The 21058-nt window shown below is 49.6% G+C and overlaps 1 protein-coding gene across 3 annotated transcripts in view; it reads left to right on the forward strand.

Moving 5' to 3' along the window:
• LIPC (lipase C, hepatic type) overlaps positions 1–21058 on the forward strand; it is a 159408-nt gene that overhangs the window by 117988 nt on the left and 20362 nt on the right. For all 3 annotated transcript variants that reach the window (XM_049104245.1, XM_049104244.1, XM_025472660.3), the window contains exons 3-7: positions 5538–5725; positions 9426–9608; positions 10167–10284; positions 13123–13356; positions 15699–15947. In XM_049104245.1, the coding sequence (XP_048960202.1) occupies positions 5538–5725; positions 9426–9608; positions 10167–10284; positions 13123–13356; positions 15699–15947 (972 nt within the window). The remainder of the gene's footprint in view (positions 1–5537; positions 5726–9425; positions 9609–10166; positions 10285–13122; positions 13357–15698; positions 15948–21058) is intronic.

Genomic DNA, 21058 nt, shown 5'->3' on the forward strand with positions numbered 1-21058 from the left:
ACCCAAAAGAAAATGAAATAATTCACTCCTGTATGAAACATTAGGAACTCTCAAACCTGGGGGCTGACTTAGGAATGGAGAAATTATTTGCTGCAAGGAACCTAATATTAGAAATGCAATGGCTGTACCCAGCTTCCGCTTCCAACTGATTTTGAGGAAGCTTCACTGCCCCCAGGAACTTGCAGTCATGCACAGGGCAGCCCTGAGCCTCTTTAGCCCATCAAGCCACCTTCCAGGTTACAGGGGATGACTCCCACAAAGGAACCGACCTTTTCCCTTGAATAGTCTCCCTCTCAAAACCACAGCCTCATCCCCAGATTCATATCTACTGGGGTGCCTTTATCGCTTCTAAAGACAAGAGAAAATAACATTTGTAGAAGACACACTCGGAGAAAGAGCTACTCCTATCAAATACAATTGGAACACATTCCCCTCAACCCCCCCACCCCCACTCATAACAGAATCATTGGGTTTTTTCACAACTTGCTCACAGAGTTGCTGTAAGGTTTCAATGGGTCAGTACAAAGAAGACTGTTAGGAAAGTGCCTGGCACAGAGAAAATGCTCAATAAATATTAGCTTAAAAAGTGCAGAAAATCAATTTGGATATATATGCATACATAAAGAGATATCCACAAGATCACACCTAAGGAGCTAACAATTCTACCTTCGAAAATCTATACTAAGAAAATACTCATAGATTTTTCCAGACAAAGATTTATGTATAAAGATGGTCATCAGGGTATTGTTTCTAATAGAAAAAAAAAAAAGAAACTTGAAACTACCTGAATGTCCAACAATAATGGAATAAGTAAACAAATGATGCCACTTTTCAGAAGCATGATTTTGAAGAATTTGTAGCGCTATTAAGAAAATTATCTTGACAGGTAAAGAGGGATATGAAATCATTTGCATAATATGATGTCAATTTTGGGCACTCCAAAATAAATATCTATGGAACTCCATAATAAATGATTAGAAGGAACTACTCCAAATATTAGTTGTGTTTTTGTCCCAGTAGTGAGATTCTTTCTTCATTTTCAGCAGTTTTCAAATTATATGTATATATACATAGACATCGAGTGTGTATTAATTCTACAAATAAAATATAAAACAGTTAAGAAGCTATTTCAATTCCACAATGTAAAAAAAAGTAACATGAGGTTCTAGACTAGGCCAGTGGCAGGGGACAGAAAAGATAATCATGAGGCTGAGTCCTCAGTATTTGGTGACCCCTGAGGGTCACCAAAGGGACAAAGAGAACATTCCAGAACAGCTCTGAACTTTCTAGCTTGAGCAACACAATGGACAAATAATTGTGTTTTGCTCACCACAATAGGAAATGTAGAGAGAAAGGAAGAAGAATGGGTTGGAAGGAAGGAAAATAAATTCAGTTGGGCCTCACTGGGTTGGCAGTACTGAACAGATCCCCTGGTAGAGGTGCTCGGTCAAGAGCTGGCTACATGCAGGGCTTAAGCCTGGGAAAGAGTTTGGTATACATGTGGGTAGGGCAACAGCTGTGTGTCCTTGATGCCAGGGCTTGGCTGAGAATGCACTAGCATTCTCTGTGTTCTGTAAAAGGGGCAATCAGACTTGGCTCCCATGGAGGCTCAGACCCTCGGGCTCTGGAGCTCTATTCCTTCCTATAACCCAAAATGTTACCTGAATTGGCCCCTGCCTCCCTCGGTCACAGAGACTACTGCTGGATTATAAGAGCCTCACAGAGATTCACTGTGACTTAAATGCTTTTTGGCACTGTGGTTGCAGCTTCTGTTGAGGATGGCTGAGCACTCTCAGAGTCAACCACATAAAACCTGCTACCACATATTTTGTAGGAATGATCTTCAAGACAGTGATCACTGGGCAAGGCTTCGTCCAGTGGCCTCTTTTCACAATAACACATAGGGAAACCATCTCAGGCTTCAGGACCAGCAAAGTGTGAGCAACTGGACACCATGAATCCTATAACTAGTGCTCCTGTTTCCCTCTCTGATTTGGCCAATAAGAAGCTCCAGAATAAAAGCTGTGGCCCATCTTCAGCAACATTAGATGATCACATCACATGAATTTTAGAGTGCAAATCTGTTAGCATTTCTCTCTTTGTTGTTTTATTACCCTTACTATCTCCTTGTCCCAATCTGTTCAACCATGAATCTTTGCAAATGTCTTTAAGTCTAAAATTTTCTTCTGTGCCACACCCACCCATTGATTCCATCTCTATCTCCTGGAATTGCACAAGGGAATTCTCAGCCCTCTTCCCCACAGCAGCCTCTTTGAGCCTCATGTCCTCCACTAAATCTTATTTTTTTTAGGTACCAGAGCCTCACGTTTTTCAACAGTTTGTCCTAGATGTGAGCTCCTCAGGAATCTTTCATCCTTCTAGACTCAACTGATGGGGCAACTGATAGGGGCAGGCCCTATTCAGGATGTCCCTCCACTGCAGCACTTACAGCAACCACACACAATGACTGGTTCTCATACTGACCACTCTCACTGGACTGGGGACTCCTGAAAAATAGAGGTCGTGCCCTATGTGCCTCCAAATAGTACCTAGCCAAGGCCTGAGGCATAATATATGCTTCGTAAGTTTTTGTGGAGGAAAGAAATGAATATATACACATATATACGCAATTTCCTCACTCCTATATGTGCTATAAGAAAGCCAAGCTCCCAGGAAGAAGAGGGAGAGCCCAGTTCTGTTCTATTGTTTATGGGCCTTTCTATCTGACAACTCCTTTTTCAGAGCACTCTCCTGAACAGCCTTGAGGCCCTAGGCTCCGGGGCCAGAGCTTACTCTCCCAGCTAAATCCAGAGTAAATACACATAAGACAGAATTGGTCCTGTGAGGGCAACTGGAATAAATTTTTACAGAAAGAAAGAATTTCACAGATCAAAAATGCAAGATGCCGCATGCTCCCATTCGTACTTATTTTAACAACACAGCCTTACATAGGTGCTAATTATGTGTCAGGCATTTTTCTGAGCTCTTTACAAATATCCTACTTAATCTTTGTAACAACTTCATAAGATAGGCACTATTTCTATCCCCATATTGTTTTCATATATAGTCTTCTTAGCATTTGAGTCAGTTATCCTAAAACGAAGGAAGAGGTAGCTCTTCCGTCACTAAATAAAAGAAAATTAGTTACATTTAGTTAACGCCAGTGCATGAATGGCTGACAAATCAAATCTGAGCCTCTGATGTCAGAGCTGGATGCCACAGAACGCATCATTCACTAAGCATTTATTGAGCACCTACCAGCACTGCCCTCCACGAGCTCACAGCCTGGTGGAGAAAACAGCACACACCTCAACAAATAAATTACCAGGCCCCATGACAAGCACATTCGAAGCAAGGACCCAATACAGTGCTGACAGCAGGAGGAAGTAATGATCTCTGGCTAGATGAGAAGGCTTCCTCCAGGGTGTGATGTGTGAGTTCCATTTTAATGGATGGTCCAAGGCTCACCAGGAAGCAGCAGAGGCAGAGAGGGGAGTGAGAGGGCAAAGGTAGGGGGAACCGTTGGCAGTGGGTAGCAGGAGGGGAGGAGCTGAGGAATGAGGGATTATCACGGGGGTGGTGGCCTTGGCTGCGATACCACAAAGCTCAAAATCACTAATGGATATGAGAGTTATTCCTGTTCTAGGAAGATTCTTTGAGCTGCAGCATGAGGGAGGATGTCAAGATCAAATAGAAAGAGAGAGACACAGAGAGAGGTGTTAGGGAGCTGTCACAATCAATCAAGAAACAATGTGCACCTGAGCTAGGGCACTGGCTTCTAGGGATATTCGGGAACTCAAAGCTTCAGACTGATTGGAAGGCTGGTGTAGGAGTGCAAGGTGACACCTCAGCTTCCATTTAGAAGACCAGGAGGGTGGTGCAGCCAGCGAAATGGGGAGCGTGAGCTGGGAGTCCCCAGCAGGGATGAGGATAAGCTTGGGAAAACCAAACTGGGCAGCAGACATTTTCTTAATTATCACAGCAGTTATTCAGATTCTCACTCACATCTCCTTTTAATAAAACATGATGCGTTTCATTCTGTCATCATGGTGAAAAATCATTGCCCTTTGCTGGAAATGAATAACCTTTCAAATTAATAACCTTTGGGTAGGAAAATTGGTTTCATTAATACCTCCCCTCGTACTTTGTGGGTTCATCATCTCTCTCTCCTGCTGTCCCCTGAAACCAAGAGCCCAAGACTTATTGTTTGAGAAGTCTGAATGACTTTATAAGCTCAGAATGAATGATCGGGATCCTTAGTAATTAGGTTCAACTGAGTTCACTGACCAAAAATGCTGGTGCACCCCCAGCCACCAGAGAGCCACCCTGGGCTAGAAGGGAGGATGAGGGCATCCTCCACCAGCGCTTGGCCTGATCTCTAATCTTGGCACAAAAGATGCCACCCACCTTGGTGCCCCAGCCCTGAGAACACAGCACCTCTCTGGGCCTCCCCCTGCCCCCGAGCAGAGGTGTCTGTCCGGGCAACAGCATGGCCTTGCGTGGCAGCTGCGCGACTGCTCATCACTCCAAAATGTCTCAGGATTGGCATTGGGCTCCCCCAAAAGAAAGACTAGTAGGGATTTTGAGAAAACAACAGAAGGTAAAAATCTTAAAAACAATCTTTCTTCCTCCCCTCCCCCCCATTCTTCCACAGTCTTTGAAAGATTCTGAATGGATACTCAATTTATCCTTTTCTGCTGAAAAACTCCTTAGCAGCAGCCTTATCATCCAGGGCATAAAGTCCAGACTCCCCAGCCTCCCAGGGCCCCAGACACCTCGGCTGCCCAGGCTTATCGCACTCCTCCTTGTGCCACAAAGTGCCACCCTGGGAGCCCGAACTCTCCCGTTCCCCTGCTCCCTCCTACCATCCACGCTGCCCCACAAGCCCTTGTCCATCCTTCCAGACAAGATCAGCATCGTTTTCCCTGAAGAGTCCTCCCTGAACGTCCCTCCCTGCATCAAGCAGAATCGGCCACTCCTGAGATCCTCTCTCCGCCCCAACCCTACCTGGTCCGTGCAAGGCTACACGGTATAATGAGTCTGCATGTGAGAACAGGCTGGACTACATGAGCAAATGCATAGTGTCATCTAACTAAGGTGCTCTATCCACTGTCTCTGCAGCATGTAGGCATGCAGGCAATTGGAATCAGAGGGACCTGGGTTCAAATCCTGACACCACCACTTATTGACAGTGTGATTTGGGGTGAAATACTCATTCAACTGTCTCTTCCGTATCCCTATTGTCCTAGAGGTCCTCCAATATCTGGCTGGCTGATCCCATAGTCAGGATGGCAGGATGGAGGACCTGGCCCCCTCTACCTCTCTATTGGGTTCTTGTAGGGTCACCCTTCATCATCTCCCAAGGGAGAAATGGGCATTCTGCTGTGGGTTCCCCAAAAGCTGTGGTTCATGCCTACCTCCAGCACCTCATAGTAACCCTACTGGCTGGTACCCTTAGGAACCTTTGGGCTGTCCCAGAGCCAGCAGAGGTGGAACAGATGCCAGGGTAAAGCACTGTCCCCAATCTTACATTCCAGAGCCATTTGGAAGAAGATTGAGAGCTGCTGAGACAATGGAAGCATCGCAGGAGACAAAGACCAGATTCCTGCTTTTTGAAGAAGAAAGGGATAAGGGCTGTCAGATTCAACTGAATCACCCAGACACGTTACAGCAGTGTGGCTTCAACTCCTCTCTGCCCCTGGTGATGATAATCCACGGGTGGACGGTAGGAAATGCTGACATGCCTTTTTTTCTCTCTGCATGTACATTTTCTGCTTTTCTCCCTCACGTGTCCAATTTTAATAAAAAAGATAGGGAGCCAGTGATAACAACTTCATGCACTGTATTTGTAAAGTGCATTCTAATTTTCCGAGTACTTCCCCATACAGGATCTCATTGATTATCTCAATTCCATGAATAAGCAGGATAGGGAAAGTATAATTATCTCCACGTTTCAGATGATAAAATGTGGCTCAAGGAGGTCACATAGCACATGAGGACCCAGAAGAGGTTGCAGTCCAGGAAGGTGAATCTGCCTGTTTCAGATGGGAAGCCAAAAGACAGTCTCCCAATGAAATGCTGTGACCCTAAGATTTAAATGCAGCTGTGAATACCAGAAACCCAACTAGCGGTAGTTCAAATAAAACAGAAGTTTGTTTCCATTTCACACAACAATCTAGAAATATGTAATCGAAAACTGGATAAATGGCTTTGGTCAATGAAGTCCTCAGGGACCCGGTTCATTTCCAGCTTACTACTCTGCCGTTCTTAGAGTGAGGCCTTTGTCCTTATAGTCCAAGATGGGAGCCAGAGCACCAGTCATCACATCTTTATTCCAGGTAGCGCTATTAGTAAAGGGCAAACACAAAGGAGTCTAAGAGCTGGGTTGTTGTTTTTTTAACAGCTTTATTGAGATATAATTCACATACCATAAAATTTATCCATTTAAAGCCTACAATTCAATGGCTTTTGGTATAAAAGTGTGGGGTATTTTTTAGGCTAGCTGCCCAGAAGCATCTGTGAAATGCTTCCACTGACATCCATTGGCCATACCTAGGTAAAAAGGTGACTGAGACGTGTAGACTCTTAGAGAAAATGCAGTCTTTTAGGAACGCTAAAAATCCCAGACAAAGGGGAGAGAGAATGTTGTGGGCAATGGTTGAAGTCAAACTACGCAAGGAGTTGTCTCCAAGAGGAATTTCTGCCTCCCTGATTCCAACCAACCCACAATTTGAAGCTTAGTTCACGACTTGAAACCTCCAGAGATTTGGGGATCTGTTTCGTGACTTGGAAACCTTTCCCTGCCATCTACTTGAAAAAAATTCTTGAAACCTTCATCTGTCCTACCGTAGAAAGCCAATTGAGCCCGTCTACCCACCCGCCACTCTTTCCACATTTATTCACTGAAAGCCTGCTATGTGCAGGCTCAGAGCCTTCCCATGAACAATACAGCCCCTGTGCCTGGCGTCACGTGGTAGTGGGGAGCCACGTGAAGCCACATGGGTATAGCCATGAGGTGGGGTGCTTGCCATCGCTAGGGGTAAAGCAGAGGCACCTATAGCCTGCTAGCAGCTTCCCCCTAGGATTAAAGGATACCCTCCCTAGGGTTGTGGGGGTTCCACACACCCCAAGGTCAGCAGTCGAGGTGGTGCTGGGCTTTCCTGCCCTTTAGAGGGGACCTCACCTAGATCGAGGCCCTACTACAAGTTAGGCCCCTTACGTGATACATCAACTCATTGAATCCTCCCACCTCCCAACGAGGTGGGTTACTATGTTTTGGAAGAAGAAACCGCCCTCAGAAAGGCTGAGCAGCTACCACAGTCACACAGCCAAGAACGGACAGAGATTCAAACCCAGCACCCTCACGCTCTGAGCTCACAGTCTCAAGGACTCCCAGTCCCTGGGGCCTTTGTCAGAGGGATCTAACTCGGTCTGGTCCTCACCTGATGAAACCTGTTTGAAAGGAAATGAGAGATCAGCCACAGAAAAGCTCTTCCGTGGGAACCGTGGGGGAGGAAAGGGATTAGGAGGCCAGTCACTAGAGAAGAGTATCCGGTTTCTTCGGCTGCTTTGGCCAAAGGGACTTTCCTTACAAGAAAAGAGAGAAGGTGGGAAGGAGGAAATGCAGCCGGAGGACAGATCTGGGCAGGGGCGCAGTGAGAAGCTGGACCCCCCAAGTCAAAAGCTCTACACACAGCAGAGCTGGAGCTTCTTCCCCCTTCTTCCCTGTGCTTTCCCCTCTGACCCTGCCCCCCTCACTCTGCCTCCACTCACTCCTCCTGCCCCCCTTACCTTTCCCGGCCTCCTCCACAGCCTCCCTGCCTCCCTCCCTCTGCCCTTGCTGTCTCCTCCTCCCTCTCCTGGCCTCCCCCTTGCCCACCCCCCACCACTTAGACTCCAGCAACACCCACCCGCCCTAGCTCCTCCCACTCCCCTGTGCCTCCTTCCTCTCCTCTTGGCCTTGGCTCAGGCTGCTTGCCTTGTCTCCTGCCTACAGTGTTCTTCTTCTTCTCCTGCGGAACAGTATCCATGATATATGGGGTGCTCCAAAGATACTTGTTAACTGAATTAATGTCTACATAAATACCTCATTCACAAATGTAACATGAAGATAGGACCTTTACGAGCGTCCTTTCCCAGAATGAGCTCTTCATTCTTAAAATCCAGATGGGAACACAACTACCACCCTTAGTGACAGTAGCAGCAAGAGCTGCGTCACTGTGTCAGTAACTACTAAAGTAACTCTGCGTAACTCTGTTTAACTCACATTTACGGAAAGCTTGCTGCGTTCCAGGTGCTGTTCTAAGTGGTCACAGTGATTAACTGATCTCATCTTCACAGCAGTCCCGGAGAAAGGCCGCTAAGTGGTGTAGGGGAAAGTTAACCAAACTCCTAACTAACTAGGACAGTCAGGATTTGAACCCAAGGTGCTCTATCCACATGGAAAGCCCTGGGTGCATATTCATAAGTGGTTGCACTTGACCCCAGAATGAACTGCCCACGTCATCAGCATTGTTCTCCAGCCTCTCCTCCCCCTCACCTCCATCCCCCACTCCCCTCTGGTCTTCAACCACACCAGATTCTTCTCCCTGCAGATATACCACAGGGTCCTCTCATGATTCTGCACCTCTGCAGTGCTCTTCCTTCTGCCTAGACCACCCCAGACACCCTGCCCCACATTCACCAGCCCACCCTTATCCTGAGAAGTGAACTCCTATTTATCCTGCAGACACAGCACAAATGCTTTGTTCCGTGGACTCATCAGGAGTGCCCAGCAAGTTGGTTCTCAAACAAGGCGCACACACAGAAAGACTATGAATGCGTATTGAGCTCCTGCCATGCTGCAGCTCATGGTGCTTTATTCCCTCACGAGCAAGCATATGCAGGGTGGGAGCAGAGCTGGGATTCAGAACTGTGGCTGAGCAGGCCTCCCGGGCAGGGAGGTAATTGAACTGACCCTTAGAGGATAGGTCAGCTCTCAGCTCCTGGTTGCAGAGACTTCTCCATTATTTTAAGGCTCAGAAACTCTTAAAATAGGAGCACGTTAAGAAAATCGTTCTCAGCTGGAGGCCAGGGGGTAGCCCCCAGGGGTCATTTGGCAAAACCTGGAGACACTTTTGGTTTTCACAACTTGGAGGGGGAAGAGTGCTCCTGGCACCTACTTGGTAGAGACGAGAGATATTGCTACCTGTCCTACAGTGCACAGGACAGTCCCCACAACAGAAAGTATCTGGCCCAAAATGTCAGTAGTGCCAACGTCGAGCAACCCTACATTAAGCCCTTTCTTTTGGAAAGAAGGATCCAGCATTAATTAGTCAAGAGTTAAGAAAGAAAAAAAAGGGGTGAACAAGGAGAAAGAAAAGACTAGTGCAGCACCCCCTTTGCCCCCTCCCAGTTAAGCTGACTACTCTGCGGGCCCTCCGCAGGTGGACGGCCTCCTGGAAAGCTGGATTTGGCAGATGGTCGCCGCACTGAAGTCTGGACTGGCCCAGCCGGTGAACGTGGTGCTGGCTGACTGGCTCACCCTGGCCTACCACCACTACACCGTCGCCGTCCGCAACACCCGCCTTGTGGGCCAGGAGGTGGCAGCTCTCATCCTGTGGCTGGAGGTAAGGCCCACCCTCCCGCCTTCCCTCCCCGCCTCTCCCTTCTCCTAAGACTAAGTGAATTAAGCTGATCTCCAAAGCATCCCGGACAGGAGAACCATTCTGCTAAGCTCATAGGAATGGGAGGACATGGGGTGGGGATGGGATATTGGGGCTCTCTCAGATGCCTTGCCTGAACCCCTATTTTGCAGAACTATCTTCCCTCCCTCTCCCCCATCCACTATCTCTTTTATGCCCACTCCCTTGGATGAGCTAAGGGATCTAAACACACCCATACACCATCAAACCCATAGAAATGAACAGGATCACTGCACAGGGTGTTAACATCCTAGTAAATGGCACGCAAGCGGGGGGCAGCATCACCGGGAAGGGTCCCAGGTAGCTGAGCCGGAAAGGCGGGTGCTAGCAAAGTATGGAGCCAGTGTGGGTCAGGAGGATGAATTAAGCACCTCACTTGCCACTCGGCACAAAGAATAAGGTGGGAGCCCAGAACAAGCTGGACCCACACAAGGCTTCTATCTGGCAACTCTTGCCTCGAACCATATTGCCTCTGTCTTCCAGGAATCTGCCCAATTTTCTCGAAGCAATGTTCATCTAATTGGGTATAGCCTGGGCGCACATGTCTCAGGATTCGCTGGCAATTACATTGGCGGAAAGCACAAGATTGGGAGAATTACAGGTAACGGTGCCCAATACCTACCGTGGGGGTGTGGAGCAGGAACTCCTACTACAGTCCTGTAATTACTGCCCCCACTTTGCGCAGTGTCTCTGCTCCCCAGAGGACTGGCCGCACTGTTCCAAACTTGCCCACTGTCCTAGACTCTTGTTCCTCGAGAATTCAGAGTAAATCACAGCCCCAACTCCTATTGCCTTTTCTCCAACAGGTTCCTTCATACATATATCTTAGTACCAGGAAAGAGTTCATTTTTCAACCTATAGTTTAGGAAGCCCAATATGAGTAAGCTAAAGGATCACAGCCCGAAATTTGTGGTAACGTGGGCTACGTTTGTACCTTAGTTTCCACATTTACGAAACACATGGGTCTAATTCTGGGACCCATTTGAAAAGTGGGGAGGGGGGTACACTAAGTTGGAAATGGCCCCAGATATCCAGGAAGAGCTGGGGCTGTGCAAGAAGGCCTTTCCTCCCAGGCATCCTTGACACCAACCTCCTCTCCCAACACTACCCCACAGTGCTGTTTCAAAGAACACATCTGATCAGACTGGTCCCCAGCCAAGTCCCCAAGGCCCACAGATACCCACAGGATGAAATTCAGAAAGCCCAGGGGCACCTGGGTGGTGCAGTCCATTAAGCATCCAACTCTTGGTTTTGGCTCAGGTTGTGATCTCAGGGTCATGAGATCCAGCCCTGCCTCAGGTTCCACGCTCCATTAAGAGTCTGCTTGACTTTCTCTCCCTCTCCCTCTCTCCCTCCTCCCCCTTGCATTTGTGCATGTTTTTTCTCTCTCTCAAAATAAATAAATCTTTTAAAAAGGAAGGAGGGAAGAAAAAGAGAAAGAAAGAAAAAGAAAGAAAGAATGCCAGCCAAGGCCCTTCTCAGTGTGGTGTTCCAGAGTTCTGCAACCTCTCTTCCCACTGTCCTCTTCTTGTAGTCCCAGGCTTCCCGGGCAGTAGGTCTTTCTCCACTTCATGAACACACCATGGCCTCCTGTGCTTCTGGACCTTTGCATGTCCTTTTCCCTTTTCCTGGAATATTTTTTTTTAAGACGTTTTCCTTCTATTTGAGAGAGAAAGAGCTTGAGAAGGGGGAGAGGGAAAGGGACAAGCAGACCCCCCACTGAGTGGGGAGCCCAACACAGGGCCAGATCCCAGGTCCCTGAGAACATGACCTGAGCCAAAGTCAGACAGTACCAACTGAGCCACCCAGCTGCCCCTTGCCTGGAATATCTTACCACAACTTATCCACCCAGCCCCAGTCTACCTACCAAACTCCTACTCATCCGTTAAGACCCAGCAGGCTAAACTAAATCTCCACAGGTTAAAACAATTCAAAGGAAATTTAAGATGAATAGCATTGTTGTGACTTAAATAAATAAATCTTTAAAAAAAATTATTTTAGAGAGAGACAGAGAGAGTGGGGAGAGGGACAGAGGGAGAGAATCTCAAGCATACTCCACACTGAACATAAAGCCCAACCTGGGGCTTGATCCCACAACCCATGAAATCATGATCTGAGCCAAAACGAAGAGTTGGATGCTCAACCAACTGAGCCACTCAGGCGCCCCATGACCCCATTTTATCAAGTAAGACCATTTTTGGCAGCTAATATCTACTATTACTATTACTTTGCCAAAGAAGAGGTTGGTTTTAATATAAAGAAAGATAGGAATAATGGCAGACATTTAAACAAAATAAATTTGTCATTACGAGAACTCACTTCCTCATCCTTACCTTTTGGATCTTGCTGGTAACCGGGGACACCTGGTTCACAGGCCACTATTTGCACACCCCACTCTGTGATATAACCCTCAACAGGCTGAGAGTGAGCAGACCTTCCAAAGAAAGCCAGTGAGGCCCATCACCAAGCAACCGGGCCTAGAAGGCTGAGTCAGAATCGCAGAAGAGTGGTACCAGGCCCAGCACCCTCTCCACTCTGGCTGGGGTCATGGGTCACATCAGGCATTATTAGCCAGGCCCACTCATGACAGAGGCAGCAGGACAGCTCATTACTCCTGTCATCTCATACTCAGCCCCATGAAGAATGGAATATAAATCACACCAAGACATCTTTCATTTGTAACTATGGGTGAGAGCTAGAGACAGGCGCTGTCAGTGCCCCTTGTCAATTCCTTCACCCCCAACAGGGACGGAAGCCAGGGCTGGTAGGAGATGTCAAAGGGTCTTCCAGGGAAGGTGAAGGAAGAAAGACAGAGGAAAAACCTTGAGCGTATAAATACTCCCCGACTACAGCCAGCCGGGAGCTGCCAGTAGCCTCAGCACACACATCTGTCACTTGACCAGGGCTCTAAGCCGTCCTGTTTGCTCACAACATTTTCACCCGGGAACAGTGATGTCCCAAGGCTGTTCTGGACATTCCAATGAAATGACATTGCTGTAGGAGAAAAGCCAGCTTGTTGAGGGAAATTATTGACAACACACAGGCAAATAAATTCCTTCTCTGATGGGTGGGTTAGAACCACTTACAATAAGCACAGTGGTTTTTGTATGCAAACAGATGCTCTTGAAAGTAGCTTGAGAGGTACTTAAAATTGATTTACTTAAATAAATCAAGCATTCCCTCATAACCTTATTCCTACCGCTGGATCGTTCCTGCAGACCTCTTTCCCCATAGATAATGCACAGCCCGCGTCTAATTTTCGGCATCATGAATTACTGTGGTTTTACTGCGAAAAGGTTATAGCAAGATTTTCGAGAGAAAGATTATCCCCTAGGATTTTCTTCTTCCTGCCAGCTCATGAATGTGTAATAACGTCGAAAAGCTAAAAGGAGCCTTCTCCATTCTTCCCACCTAACCCTTAGCCCTGCTTTCCTATTAGGGCTGGACGCTGCAGGCCCTTTGTTTGAGGGATCTTCGCCCAACGACCGTCTTTCACCAGATGATGCCGATTTTGTGGATGCCATTCACACCTTCACCCGGGAGCACATGGGCCTGAGTGTGGGCATCAAACAGCCCATAGCACACTACGACTTCTACCCCAATGGGGGCTACTTCCAGCCTGGCTGCCACTTCCTAGAGCTCTACAAACATATTACCAAGCATGGCTTAACTGGTGAGAAAGAAGGCCCGGCCCAGACCACTAGCCTGCACTGGCTTACGCCCCTCACACCCCATCCAGGGAAGCTCCAGTTCTGCGGGACCCCAGGAAGGGCTCAGCAAGGGTGGGGGCCCAGGGTGGATGGTCTCCAAGCCCACTCAGCGGGAGGGCTCGTGGGAGTGTCCCTCCAGCACGCCCTCCTCTTAACTGGCAGGGGTCGCTGGAGCCCAGTCTCTGACAATGAGCTGGGGGCGCCACCGGGAACCCCTACTTCTTAGTTCTCCCGGTGTACCCAACAAAGTCTCTTCCAAAGTCTCTTTGGGCTAGTACCCAAAGAAGGGCACTAGCCCTTCTGAAAACGGAGTCCTGTTGCCTGTGGTTATTCCTCCTTCTCTAGAAGCTTCCTCACCCGGGGGGCTCCTTCTATTCCCAGCCACATGAGGATGATGTACTTAATAGATCCTTGAACTATAGCTTCTTGATCCTTTAATCAGCTGGTCCTACGGGACCCTACTGGGATCCTTCCAATTCAAAATTCAGTTCTAAACATGTCTTGGTCACTTCCTTCATCTCAGGGCAGGAGGAGCTGGATTGTGGCCTTATCTGGGTTGTGATCCCACTTCTCTCTCAAATCCTAGACTGAAACATTAACATGCACATTGACAGCGCGCACAGGATTTAAGAACAAGACTGTCAGCAAAAATCATACGTTCCCTAGGTGTTCCAAATTTCTCATTATTATAAAATATCATCTTGATGAAAACATGCCAACTCACGCCAAGCCAACTGGAGGCCCCCACCCCCACCCTGCCACGTACCTCCTTCTCACCTCCATCATGTAAAACCAAAGTGAGCACACGCTTTCCGGTGATGACATCACCACCTTCACCTCTCCAGTATCAGAATGACCTTCACATTCAACATTATCTCATCTTGGCTGGACTCCCAGCCTGCCACCCGCCCACAGCTGAGAGAACCTTCTGGGAACTTCCCCTCGTCATTCCTCACATGTCCCTCATGTCATCGCCCCTCCAGCCATCCACAGGGCCTGTTCCATTCCGGGCTGACCACCCAGACCTCCTCCCAGATCCACTGCCTCCCAAAGCTCAACACAGGCCTGGTATCTAGTAAGTAGCTGCCTGGTGAATACATCTCTGCTGGTGCCATTCACTCTTCCGTGCAAACCTTCAAAGTGGTGAAACCACGTACATTTATTTCGCTTGCCCAGTTTTGCTGTGGTTTTTCTCAGTTTTCTTCGCCTTTAAGTTTAAAAGCGATCCCCTCCTGGGGTGGTTCTCACCATGCACCTGAACAAAAGGTAATTTGGTAACGCTTTTCCATCCATCCCCTATGGGCCAGGTGAGCTGGAATGAGTGAATGCCTTTGAAGCTCACTTTTCTCATCCAGAACAGCTGCCTCGAGGAGCTGTGGCAAGATGTGGGGAGCGGATGAGTGAAAGCACTCAGCATAGTACCTGCCTCATAGTAGGTGCTCAACAGATGCAGCCGGAGACCAAGAGTGAAGTGTCCAGTCTTGGCATTTAGCCTTCAGACACCAGGGGAAAATAGCTTTTGGCAAAGTTACCTGTGCTGTACCTTCACATTAGGTATTTTGCACGCCTTGTGGTGGTTCTTCAGCATCCTTGAGAATCATCTATTAAAGACTAGGTTAAGATTTGGAGAGTGTAAAAAAAAAAAAAAAAAAAAGGTCAAAAATCCAAGATAGATAAACTTCCTAACCTTGCTGTTTCGGGATAGGCCCATGCAGACCTGGTCACTAGGATGATCCTTCTAGAAGCCAATCCCCTTGCTGGTTTTACAGGCCAGCTACCCAACAGACGGCAACAGCTGCTTTAGGCAGAGGGCAGACCTTGCAGGAGAGGACTCCGCTTTTCACCAGAACACTCGCCAAGCCTCAGGAGTACCTTGGCTCTCATTCACCTAGCGTGGTGAGGAAAAGAGGCACTTCACGCAAGCCTATTCCAGCTAACTCAACCCAAGGCATCAGCACTTGCACATCTTTAGCCATTTAAGACGTGAATTTTTTTAAAATAAATCACCCCACTCTGTTTTCTTAAATAATTCAGTGTTTTCTTAGTGACCTAGGCTTCCAGCTAAAACACCAGGGTGCCCTCGGGAGCCCCGCGGTGCCTGGGCTGACATCTCTCCACCACGTGGCCAAGAGGGCTCTACTCCTGGAGTTTCCAGGCCGTGATTGCTTCCCACTGTCACAACCCCAGCAACCCCAGCCCTCCTCCCCAACGGGCCACTGATGGGCGCTGAAAGCAGGACGATGCTTTGAGCGGAGGGCCCTTTGGGCTGGAGGGGTGACGACGGCCTCCCTGTCCTGTGTTGCAGCCATCACGCAGACCATAAAATGCTCCCACGAGCGGTCGGTGCACCTCTTCATCGACTCCTTGCTGCACCCCAGCCTGCAGAGCACGGCCTACCAGTGCGGCGACATGGACAGCTTCAGCCAGGGCCTGTGCCTGAGCTGCAAGAGAGGCCGCCGCTGCAACACGCTGGGCTACCACGCCCGCCGCGGGCCGCAGAGCAGGAAAAGCAAGAGGCTCTTCCTCGCCACGCGCGCCCAGTCCCCCTTCAAAGGTGAGCGCGGGTGGCCCAGGGCGCAGCTCCCTCAAGCCTTGTCCTGGGCCCGCTTCATGCTCTGCTCCCTCCGTCTTTCTTCCTTCCTCTTCTTTCTTTTTTTTTTTTTTTAATTTAAATGCAATTAGCCGACATGTAGTACATCATTAGTTTCAGATGTAGTTTTCAATAATTCATCGGTTGCCTGCAACACCCGGTGCTCATCCCACCGCGTGCCCCCCTTCCTGCCCGTCACCCAGTGGCCCTGCCTCTCAGTGTTTCTGAAACCACAGAGCCCAGATGGCGATGTCAACACAGCCTCTCTCTCCGTTCCCAAGAGCTTGTCCCCCGGGCTGCCGAGCAGCATGAGGAAAAACCTTGATCCTTTCTGGAATAATCCTTGCGTTGGCCTCTCTTCATGCACTTCCAGGATCCCCCAGGATGGTAGACCTGGAGGGCCCTGAGCAGATCCTTCCACCACCCAGGTCTCCTGGGGCAGGGACCTGGATGCATCTGCGAACCCCAGCTGGAGCCCAGTGCTTTCCAGCTCTGCTCACAGCATCCGGGACCCAACGAGGCTCCAGGCTACGTTTGTGGCCCCTCATTTCCTCCGAAGTTTGGATCCACTGATCTTCTGGGGTATCTCTGGCTTACTGAGCCCCCCCCCCCAAGATGAAGCTGGGCTTCCAATTTTCCTCATCAGATCCTTAACCTCAAGGCAGAGGCTGAGCCCCAGTCCCTCCCTGGGTGGAGCTGGAGGTCAGAGCTGTGCTTCTTCGGGGGCTGAAGCCATCAGGGAAATGCTCCACTGAAGCCGGAGTCCTCCAGGAGTGAACAAGCTGGCACCTGTCGCCAGTAACACTGCTGTCTGACCCTTTAAACAGCTCGTGGGTGACTTCGCGTCCCCGCTGTTTCACTGCTCATGCTCACCGGTGCCTGCCGTTGGGGCTTTACCAATATTTGCAGGTGCAGAAGGTGAACACACTGTCACCCCCGCTTTGCATTTGCACGGCGTTTTGCACGAAACAGCAGACGCGGCCGTCACCTCTTTGCAGTTCCTGCAGCAGCCGGGAGGTTGGCAGGGCTGGTTATGATCTCATCTTGGGGTGGGGGGCGCAGCTTGGGGGGACCACCGCCCACGGCCGCGCAGCGTGGAGGGGGGCCGAGCACCAGGTGCATCCGACTCCGGGGCTGTGCTCCTCTTATTAGCAAACTCACAGGTTCAAGCTCCCAGGCAACTGACTTTTTACGCACAGGATTCCTGCTTATCTGAACTTCTGCTCTCCAGCCAGCTTTCCCTTCCGTGAGGCCCGGGAGTGACCGAAGTTTGGGGCAGGCAGGAGCACCCGGGCCCTTCCTGCCTGAGGGGTCAGCGGGGCCCCTGGGGCGGGGGGGGGCCTACCCTTCCCCGGTGGAGGTGGAGGCCGAGCTACCAGCCCAACCAGGCCGAGGAACTTGGAAGGCCTCGTGCTGCAGAGAGCTCCCCCAGGCAGGCTGCCAATTAGACACTCGTCTGGGTTCACCAGCTCCTCTTTGAAATGCCAGAGCTGCCCCGAGTGATTAAGCCCCTCTGATAATCACATTTCCCTGGATCCACTTTCAATCGTGGAACGTGAGCATTTCCAGAGGCTTTTCTCCCCTGCAGTTTTGCAGACGCAGACCCCAGGCCCAGAGGGGGGAAGTCCTTTGCCCAGGGACACAATGTGAATTCTTGGCAGAGTCAGCATGTAGACCCAGACCTCCTGCCAATTAGTTGAGGGATTTTATTTAACCCCAGGAACCTGCCCCTTGTCTGTTTGTGGGGGTGAAGGAGGGAGGGGAGAAGAAGGGGAAGGTTTTGCTTTCTCCTTGAGCTCAGCCAGGAAGAGAGGAGGCTACTGGTCACCTTCCAGGGCTTTGGGGTGGGGGGTGCCTGAAAGAGGAGCTTGGTCCAGCTGGAGGACATCTACTGGGGGCTTGGAGATGGGGAGGGAGGCAGGCATGCCTGCAGAGGAGGAAGAGGGGAAACGGAGACCAGTAGGCACACCCAAGCTGAGTTCTTCCCTTTTCCTAAGGACCTAGCTGCTCGACCAGCACACACTACTAGTGTGAGCTCACAAGGATCTCTTTTCAATGAAGGAGGGCCAGAGAATTGCATTAGGGCAGCACCATCCCACCCTAGCACCCAAAACCAATGTGTTCATCCATTCTATTTATTCTTCAAGCATAAATTGAGAGAGAGTAGTCAGAGTCCCTACCTCATGGGGCTCACTGGGGACCAGCCCCCTCCTACACGTACGTGCTCAGCACCATCCCAGGAAGACAGGCCATGAGTCCCTTAGAGACAACCACTCGGGGGCCTTTATTGCCAACTACTCATCTTGCTCCAGATGCTTCTGATGAGCTGAGACCCCCCGAGGCCAACGACACAGAGGCTATAAGGCAGAGCTGCCTGAAACTGGTCAGAACCCATCTCGGCCCCTAACAGAGGCTCCTATGCTGAGCTGTGACTTGCAGCTCCCCTTCTCTGGGCCTTCCAAATTCTTGCACCATTCTGTTTCGGTCCTTCCAATGAGCAAAATCCTAATCTTTTCGCTAGTGAGAAGTAGCATCCCTAGAGTCACATTAAGCTGCCCAGGTTATGACTGGAAATTGTCCCCAGGTGAGACGCCACCCGTTCGGGAGCAGCTGCTTATGGGATGCTGCAGTCTGTATAACCCTGCGTCACCCAGTATGGTAGCTGGGGCTAGTTAAATTACTTAGAATTAAATGCAATCAAACGTTCAATTTCCCAATCACACTAGCCACCTTTCAAGTGCTCAGATACGTGGCTCCCATACTGGAGAGCACAGAAATGGATCACTTCCACCATCACAGAAGAAGTCTGTTGACAGTACTAGGCCCAGGCCTTTAATCTAGGTCACCATAACTACTCCTTTTTCCGCCCATCATGGTCATGATCATTTCTGGCTTGCCCCCTCCCCCGACTATTTCACTGGCATTTGATGAATACTTACAGATTCTTAAAAGAGACTTGCCCAGCCCTGGCTACAGAGAACCCGTAATTCATATTTTTCAAGAACATCTAATTGTACGATATATTTTAGTGCGGGATCTGGCTGAGCCAGATAAACAGGGCCTCCTGACTGTAGCCTCACAACGGGTGACTAACGTAGCCCTCATTCCTTTGGCTCCTAAGATATTTCAACAAAACCATCAAAGGGTCTGTTTTCTGCACCCACTCGCCAGAACCCGGTGCCCACTGGGAGAGTACGCAGCAGCGGAAGAGCACCAGGAAAGTGACACAGGCAGCTATGGCCCACTTCCATTTTCATGCTCCCAGGAAGAGCCGTCACCAGTCTGGGAGCCTGTTTTTTAAAAGAGAAGAGAAGGAACATATCCAACCTGAGGGAGTTCTGCTTAGCAAGCGCCTTATCTCATTAATCCTCTAGCAGTGGGACAAGGCCACTGGGAGTGGGGGGGGACGTGGCACTTATGGGGGCCTAGTCCATCCAAGCTCTACACTGGGTATGTTGTGCAAACTATCCCCTTTATCATATAATCCTCACAACAGCCCAGACAGAGAGGCAGAGGGACAGAGGCTGAGATGGGTGGGGGTAGGGACTGATTATGGTGACCTTTCCAATAAATGGAGAGTCTGTGAGTAGCCAGTGTAGTGCTTGACCCCAGGCTGCCCTGATTCACGGCCCTTACTCTTCCACTCCACACGGCCTCCACACGGCCTCCACACGGCCTCCACACGGCCTCCACACGACCACCAACGCCAGTCCCTCCCTGCATCTCTCCCTCTCCCTCCGTCTCTCTCTCTCTCTCCCTGCACTCTGGGCCTCATTCCACCTTAGAGGACTTGGCTTGAGTACTCTATCCTTCTGGGTGAGACAACAAACCAACTCTGACTTGGGGGAATCTGGCATTGGCTTTTATCCACTATTTTTTTTCTTTTAATATTTTATTTATTTATTCATGAGAGACACACAGAAAAGCGGAGACATAGGCAGAGAGAGAAACAGGCTCCATGCCGGGAGCCCGATGTGAGACTCGATCCCAGGACCCCAGGAACACACCCTGAACCAAAGGCAAACACTCAACCACTGAGCCACCCAGGCATCCCTTTGCTACTTATTTTGGAAGGTTTTCACTAACTTCCAGGGAGAGATCTGGAAAAAGTACTGGATGTAGTAAAGCCAGCGCAGGCTTGAGATTGGGAAGAAGGAGTGTCCAGAATTTAGCTTTGCTGTCAACCTTATAGGTGACCTTGATCTAGTGACAAAACCTATGTGGGTCTCGGTTTCTTCAGCCACAAAGTGATTGTGTGTGGAGGAGCAGGGGGGTGAAGCACTAAAACTGGCACCTATGGGTGCAGCTCAGAGCCATGCCTGGTCAGCTCAGCATGTAGGAAGGGGAATAGGTGCCACTGGGTTAACACCATCTAGAACCTGGGCACTTTTATATATGCCATCTCATCATATCACATCCTCACAACAGCCCTGTTCGAGTCCTCTATTTAAAAAAGATTTTATGTATTTATTCATGAGAAACACACAGAGAGAGGCATAGACACAGGCAGAGGGAGAAGCAGGCTCCCCGGGGGGAGCCCGATGTGGGACTCAATCCCAGGACCCCAGGATCATGACCTGAACCAAAGGCAGATGCTCAAGTGCTGAGCCACCCAGGTGCCCAGAAATGCAAGTTCACTTTTAAACTACTTGGGGTCCTTTGCTGAACCACTCAGGTGTTCCCAAGAGTCCTCTTGATGCCCATCTTACACATAAGGAAATTGAGCTTCAGAGAGGCTATGAATGCGCATGACCACATGGTGGTGGGTGGCAGAGAGAGGACTCCAGGACCTCAGCTGAGGGCCCTTATTGCTCTCCCCCAGGAAGCACAAACAGGGGGGCAGTAGGATGCCAGTCAGCACAACACTCTTTACCACACACACACACACACACACACACACACACACACTCACTCCTCCAATCCTACCCCTAGCGGAAGAGGCAGCTGCCTACAGAAAAGGCCAGCATCCAATCCCATGACATCAGAGTATAGGGGAGGAAATGTTTTCCTCTACCCTTTTTAGGTTCTTTTGGCTCATCTATCAATTAAGTTGACATAAAACAGATTAACAGGAG

The sequence above is a fragment of the Canis lupus genome, chromosome 30 (assembly GCF_003254725.2).
Source record: "Canis lupus dingo isolate Sandy chromosome 30, ASM325472v2, whole genome shotgun sequence".
Taxonomy (NCBI): Eukaryota; Metazoa; Chordata; class Mammalia; order Carnivora; family Canidae; genus Canis; species Canis lupus.